The following is a 7,662-nucleotide window of genomic DNA, read 5'->3' as shown; positions in this document are numbered from 1 at the left end:
AATTTATGGATGAAGAAGAAGGAGATAGGACATAAAAAACCTATTATATGTCTGGAAGTAAATGTGCTTTTCTGCAGAAATAAAACCTCAACAAAGAGCAGTGACCAGTAGCAAGTGTCTGAGACAGGAACAGCACAAACGAACAATGACCCTTCCCTGGTAAAGTGATCTATAGACAGCAAAAGTTGCTGTATGATCAGAAAGTACTAAGCAGTAATCGGGAAACTTAAGTGTCTTTGGAAGCTGATGTTTGAATGGCACCTGAACAGCATTGTGGAGATGAAGCTCTGGCGTCACACAGAAATACAAATCTGAATGTACCAAAAGCTTCAAGGCATCCAGACACACTTTTTGTTCTACAGCTTACCTTAGTTATCAAGATGAGCTAAAAGCCTCATTGTGATGTTTTAAAGTCAACTAGGGTTACACCACTGGTTACAATAGCGTCACATCTCAATTTGTTTCTCTTTGCTGTCTGGTTTGGTTTTGGGGTTGGGTTTTTTTTGTTTTTAATTCCATCATCTTCTATACTTTTTATTATTTCACCCTTTTTTAGAGAACCATCAAACAATCTGTTTCAAGCTAGGTAGCCAAGAAAACTGAAGAGATCACAACTAGAAATTCTTCTGCCAACTGATCTAAGACATATGACATAATTTAGTTTTCAGATTTTGCATGAAGTGGGTTGGTTTCAATATACAAATCTAATTCACTCAACTTTGCAGTCATCATAGAATCACAGAATGGTTTGGGTTGGAAGGGACCTTAAAGACCACCTAGTTCCAACCCCCTGCCATAGGCAGGGACACCTCCCACTAGCCCAGGTTGCTCAAAGCCCCGTCCAACCTGGCCTTGAACACTGCCAGGGAGGGGGCAGCCACAGCTTCTCTGGGCAACCTGTGCCAGTGTCTCATCACCCTCACAGGAAAGGATTTCTTCCTCATATCTAATCTAAATCTGCCCTCTTTCAGTTTAAAACTGTTACTCCTCGTCCTATCCCTACCTTCCCTGAAACAGATCTCTTCTCGTCTTTCCTGCAGCCCCCTTTAAGTACTGTAAGGCCACTACAAGGTCTCCCCAGAGCCTTCTCTAGGCTAAACAACGCCAACTCTCTTGGCCTTTCCTCCTAAGGGAGATGCTCCAGGTCGCTATCATCTTTGTGGGCCTCCTCTGGACCTGCTCAAGCAGGTCCATGTCCTTCTTATGCTGGGGGCCCCAGAGCTGGACACAGAGCTCCAGGTGGGGTCTCATGAGAGTGGAGTAGAGGAGAAGAGTCACCTCCCTTGACCTGCTGGCCACACTTCTCTTGATGCAGCCCAGGATACAGTTGGGCTTTCTGGGCTACAAGCGCACATTGCTGGCTCATAGTCAGTTTTCCATCTGCTAATACCCCCAAGTGCTTCTCTGCAGGGCTGCTCCCAATCCACTCATCGCCCAGCCTGTATTTGTGCTTGGGATTGCCCAGACCCATGTGCAGGACCTTGCACTTGGCCTTGTTGAACTTCATGAGGTTCACACGGTCCCACCTCTCCAGCCTGTCCAGGTCCCTCTGGATGGCACATCCCTTCCCTCCAGCGTGTCGACCGCACCACACAGCTTGGTGCTGTCAGCAAACTTGCTGAGGGTGCGCTCAATCCCACTGCCCATGGCACCAACAAAGATGTTAAACAGCGCTGGTCCCAGTACTGACCCCTGAGGAATGCCACTCGTCACTGCTCTCCACCTGGACATTGAGCCATAGACCACAACTCTCTGAATGTGACCATCCAGCCAATTCCTTATCCACCAAGTGGTCCATCTGTCAAATCCATGTCTCACCAATTTAGAGACAAGCATTATGAAAAGCATTTCAAGGGCAATATTCTATATTCTCTTTTCTGATGAACAATACCCAAGGAATACTAATTAGAGTGCTTGAGGAGTAAGGTAAGCAAGGGTGGCAGAGTCTGAGCTTTTATTTACTCTGTGTTATCTCTGTCCAAATGTTCAAAGCAATATGGGTGGTGACTGATTCACTACTTAAATTCAAAACAGCATGTGTGTACAAAAGGCTGCCAAGTTTCTCATGTATATTGCTATTTGTGAGAAGTTATGCACAGACAAAAACCAATCAGCTAGTTTCTTAATTTCATTTTATATCTTTATTCCCATTGTAAGTATTAACAATCATCCAAAAGACCATTTAAATTTGGTTTGGATACACAATAGCATTAATCACAGTCCAGTTTCTTTTTCCTTTTTTTTTTTTTACTGCAGTTCTAGTATTTCATGATCTGTTCTAGTAGTTCTGTTGTTGGTGTATTTGCTTCCAGCAAAATAGATTTTTCAGTGTTTGTAGATTATTTTAAAATAATCTTTAAAAAAATCCATAATGCAGTGATTAACAGTACATTAATAAAGCTTATTATCTTCCATTTAAGATTAGTACTAAGTATGTTTGATGACCTGAAACTTAACTTTTTGTTGTGTGTTGTCTGTTCATTTATTTAAATAAGTCCATAAACAACCATAATATAATTTTTCATTACAAGAGTTCATAGCAGTAACATTTTAAATTGGATTGAAATCCTTTTAATAGAATGAGATAAGTAAAACAACCCTACAAAGTAAAAGTTCTGTTTAAGCATATGGTAAATTACACAGAAATCAATCCTAAGGCAGTATCACAATGTATAAATAAGAGTGGATGGAAAACACGAAGAATTTTCTAAATTCACTTGCTTATTATGTGGGGAAAACACATCACAGATTATATTTTAGTCTTCAAGAAAAGAATCACAAAATACAGTCAAGAGACATCTTTCATTGTGTTTTTTAAAAGCCTGTAGGGTGCATTTCTCCATTAAATTTATCAATGTAAAAGTGAATTCAGAAAACCTGTTTGTGAAAGCTGTCCTGTTAAATTATGAATACCAATAATAAATTCTTTAGTTCCTCATTTATTTGAGTACTCTGCATATGAACAGACATGAATATATATATAAATAAAATATACCTATTGTATAGCCAAACACAGAGCTAATATGAATGCTTATGTTGTACTATGTCAGAAAAGGACAAATTATTAATCAAACTAGAGAGGAGAGAGAAGCAAAAAGAAAGCAGATGATGCACATGAACTTTGTTAGTTGTCTAATGATAACTTCTGTGTAGAAGAAAACGTGTGCTTTGGATATAGAAGTGTTAGCTAACAACTCTCTTTTATCGTGCAATGAAGGAAGTTTGGGAACAACATCAGCTTCTAAAGGGGATTTCAAACAGAGATATAAACCATCAGGTGAAGGAAAATAGGAAGTGGAAGGGGACCAAGCATGCATCATGCTATCCTAAATTTTGTCTGAGCACCAGAGGGAGTGGATGGAACATGGTGGGAATAAGGGGATGAATGCTGGTTTCAGAGGGAAACTTGCTGAACTGACAATGCTGTCACTTAGAATAGACTGAATGGGGGACTCACTGGACACTTCTGGTGGGGATACTTCTCTAAGACCTTATTCCAATCGTGGCAGGTATGTAAGACATTAACCTAGCCCCTTCACAAATTGAAGGGGAGCTGGAATTCCTGAGTCTGATGCATAGGGAGGGACAGGTGTTTTCAGGTACTGTCCTCTTCTATTGCTCTTAGTGGTTGTGATACCTTAAGATACTCCACATAATAACCATTCACCATTTCACCTTCCTGTCACAACTTTCCACACTTGAATATCAATGTAACATATATTTGAACTCATAACACTCAGCCCTCTTCACTACTAATTAATACATATGTATGCTAGCCAGTAAGAGATGAAAATTGTATTCTTGTAGATGAACTAACAGAATCTTCCTATTTCTCCATAACCTACAGATTGGGTTGAAAAACATTTTTTTTTTGTCTTAACCCTTTTTTCTTTCTTTAAGCATGCATATGCACATAGCATGCACATATGTACATGCATTTGCAAACACAAAGAGTATGTGTAATACAGTACTCAGTGGAGCTACTGGAACTAGTTCTGAATGATGGTACATGGGCACTGGAAGAAGTGTAGCACTAAGGAGTGTTACAGCCAGAGCATACTGCATCTGGAAAACTGGGGTTTAGCACCTCATTTTCCCCGTGCACATCTCTTCTTAGATTCAACATTACTTTCACTCCATGGAGGACGAGGAGGACATTTCAAACATTTCTTGCACGTCAGGAAGGCTACACTGTATAATGAACTCTACATTCACTAATAAGTACAGTAGCAATTTTAAAATAATACCATATAAATAAGTTGAGCTGTGCTTTATGATTATTTGTCTTAAATAAAATTTAATTCATGCAGTCCTAGAGTACAACACACATACATGGCTTAAAGATAATTCTGCATGAATGCTTTGGTGTCTTGTGCACCTTTTTAAGTGATTGGTACCTCACAAAAATATGTCAGTATCACTCCTCACAGTATGCACCCAGTGTATCTCAGAATGATTTGTATTTCATTTTACACTTTATACATAACATCAGACTTGAATTTTAAGTATCAAAAATATGTTGTTAAAAGATCTTAATAATAAATGTCAGAAATTCATAGTTTTCATCAAAGGGTAAAATGATTCAAGACCTTTGGTGAATGGATGATGAAAAAGAAACATTTCCAAAAGTTACATATGATTTATGGTCTTATGCTACCAACAGCTGGCCAATCAGCTCCGGATTTCTGTCCTTTATTAATGCCATGATAAGAGCAGCAGCAGAATTTACTATCTTCTGAAGCACCAAATGGTCCTGGGGAAAAAAAAGAAAGCAGGGAAAACAACATGTTAACAAAAGTGAAAAAGGTAAATATTTAAAATCAATTTTCTAGTATGCAAAATTATCATATGATCATTGAAAAAAAATATTAGTACTTATTAGAAGAACTTCTAAAATTTGTATTTTAAGGAAACACAATTTCATAGTAATATCTATTTTTCAATCTCCATGATGACTTAAAAAGATTTTTTTTTTTTAAGGAATATATTGTAACTGCTAATGTCATCTATCCAGAGATCAGAAAAATAGAAGCTTGGTTCTGTCACTTGCTTCCTAACTGATTTTTAAAATCTAAAAAGTAGTCAGAATTTTGGGTTTGAAAACATTGGAACAAAATGGAGGATTTAATTGAGTAGCACTATTAAAGACCTGTAACTTTAAGCACCTACTGAATCCCATCTGTAGTCTACAAACTCCTTAAACTCACAAACGACATTTAAACACTGGGACTTCAGTAGGTTAGGCTGATCTTTGTATCAAATAACTTAGTCTGGTTTTGATAGGCAAGTATAGAGCCCAACACAGGAAGAAGTAATAAAATGAGACTTTGATTCTGTGCTTCTAACTGAGCACTCCAGCTCACATTTGAAAGAGTCCTTTGTCTAATTGCCAAGTTTTCTCAATTGTATTGACTATAAAATGTTGGCCTCTCGCTACCAGTAACATTTTCATTTGCACACTGGGAAAATATCAATAAGTGTAGCCAGGCAGAGGCACGTCCCTAGAGAGAGAAATAGGACGGAACAATTTATGTGAAGCAATGGAGAAAAAGGTCTGCAAAACTCTAGGGAGAAACCAGAAGAGTTTCAAGCACAGAAGGGGAGATACAAAGAGAAAGCAAGAGCTCTTGTCCACAGACATGATGGATAAAATTGGAAGCAACAGGCTTAAGGGAACTTAAACTGGGATATAAGAAGTCAGGAAAGTTGTTTTAACATTAAGGACTGATATACAGCGAAACAGTTTATTGGACAGATTAAGGAAACTCAACATTAGGGTCCTGTAACATGAGACCCACATACATGTAAAACAGGATGCCTGAGGCAGGAGGATGGAGCAGTTTGATTCTGTATCTTTTCACCACTATTTTCCTAAGATGCTGCATCAAGGAAGAAGATGTTTAAGAAACTTGGATTAATCGAGAAGGATGAACTGGTTTCAACAACTGATACAAAAACATAACATTAAAACCTTCTTTTTAAGGAATAAGGCTACTGCTGAAGGGACCTACCTACTGAGATAGCACAGAAGGGAGCTGGAGACTGAAAAGTTGGGGTTGAGGAAAAACTGAAAGGGGAAAGGTGGCCATGGAACACTCTCCATGTTGGAGTGGTTCCAGAGGAGGGCCACAGAAAATGATGAGGGGGCTGGAGCACCTCCCCCATGAGGACAGGCTGAGAGTTGGGGTTGTTCAGCCTGGAGAAGAGAAGGCTCTGGGAAGACCTTATAGTGCCTTCCTGTACTTAAAGGGGGCTCATAATAAGGATGGTGACAGACCTTTTAGTAGAGCCTGTAGCAATAGGACAATGGCTTTAAACGAAAAGAGGGTAGATTTAGACTACATATAAGGAAGAAATAGTTTATGATGAGGGTGGTGAAACACTGGAACAGATTGCCCCAGAGAGGTGGCAGATTCCCATCTCTGGAAACAAGGTCAGGCTGGACGGGTCTCTGAGCAGCCTGATCTAGTTGATGTCCCTGCTCATTGCAGGGAGGGTTGGACCAGATGACCTTTAAAGGTCACTTCCAACCTATTATTGTATGATAATGCTCTTATTAATTTTGTGCTTTAAGTAAATGACAGGAAACAAGCCAGAGAGGTAACTGGATAGAATTAGAAATAGCTAGATTATACCTGATTCTCTTATCATTCATGGAAGAATGATATTTCTATTTGACTAGAGTTTTGTCCTAAAAATCACCAAATAAGTAAGGTGTTACAATTTGTAATCCCCCCAAAAGATTACACTCCTCAGAAATGTATGTTCTATATTCTAATGTGCAGTAAAATTATTTATTAGTGTTCTAAAAAATTGTCATAGAGCAAAAATGTTCACTACAGCTGTGTCTTGCTGTTTACTGAGTGACACCTCCCATTCAGTTAAGCAAGGAGTGCCGAACTGTCCTCAGGCCCTGCTCCTCCAGTACCTTTTGTCATGGACCGAGGGTGCAAAGAGGAACGCAGAATCCACTACTCCAATTTGGTAGGGGTTTCACTCCCTCACTTCCCATGGGATTAAATTGCTGTATAATGTACAAGGAGAGCAGACATCATGTGTGTACACCCACTCAGACCGCAAACATTGCAGTCACTTTCAAGATCTAGCAACACATCGCTTGCTGTGCAGCAATGCCAATCTCTTTGCAGCCCTCATGACTTTTTGTTCAGTTTGTCTCAAGAAGCACTTTACAATTACAGACACTGTTTTCCAAATGGGCTTCCATCCATATCTGAAGTTGGCTGGAGATGTGTATTTTTTTTTCTCATTGCACAAAAAAGAAATAAAATACACCTGGCCAGGAATGCTCTTAATGTTTCTCCCAATAAATCTTTCCACATCCTCTGTTGGTTACTGGATTCAGTACACATTCCTTTGCAGTAATAAATTATTTAAGTTTTTGAACATAAAAGGAAGAAAGAGAAAGAAATTTAACTTTCACAGGAGAGATTGAAAGTGACACTGTAAGATTCCTTTAGACTGAAAAAAAGCTTTTTCTAAAGCTAAACCTAAGGCTTTAGTGCTAATTTCCATGTTCTGAAGGAAAGACATGCAAAAATTATGAGTAGTATTTGTAACACAGGCAATGCGGCACAGTAACGTGTACGGAAACCTGCATGCAAAAGCAGTCTATAAATCACACTGAAAATGGCTGGGGGATTG

The 7,662-nt window shown here is 39.0% G+C and overlaps 1 protein-coding gene across 3 annotated transcripts in view; it reads right to left on the bottom strand.

Annotated features, from left to right (window-relative positions):
- Nucleotides 1–2,150: 2,150 nt before the first annotated feature.
- The window catches only part of ISPD (isoprenoid synthase domain containing), a 129,104-nt gene continuing 123,592 nt past the window's right edge, over nt 2,151–7,662 (bottom strand). For 2 of the 3 annotated variants that reach the window (XM_026842322.1, XM_026842321.1), the window contains exon 9: nt 2,151–4,753. In XM_026842322.1, the coding sequence (XP_026698123.1) occupies nt 4,649–4,753 (105 nt within the window). In that variant the 3' untranslated portion in view covers nt 2,151–4,648. The remainder of the gene's footprint in view (nt 4,754–7,662) is intronic. The other variant, XR_003397750.1, reaches the window with a different exon arrangement.

Source organism: Athene cunicularia, assembly GCF_003259725.1.
Source record: "Athene cunicularia isolate RWA chromosome 2 unlocalized genomic scaffold, athCun1 chr2_part1, whole genome shotgun sequence".
In the NCBI taxonomy this organism is placed as follows: domain Eukaryota; kingdom Metazoa; phylum Chordata; class Aves; order Strigiformes; family Strigidae; genus Athene; species Athene cunicularia.
This window is presented reverse-complemented; position numbering and strand designations above follow the sequence as displayed.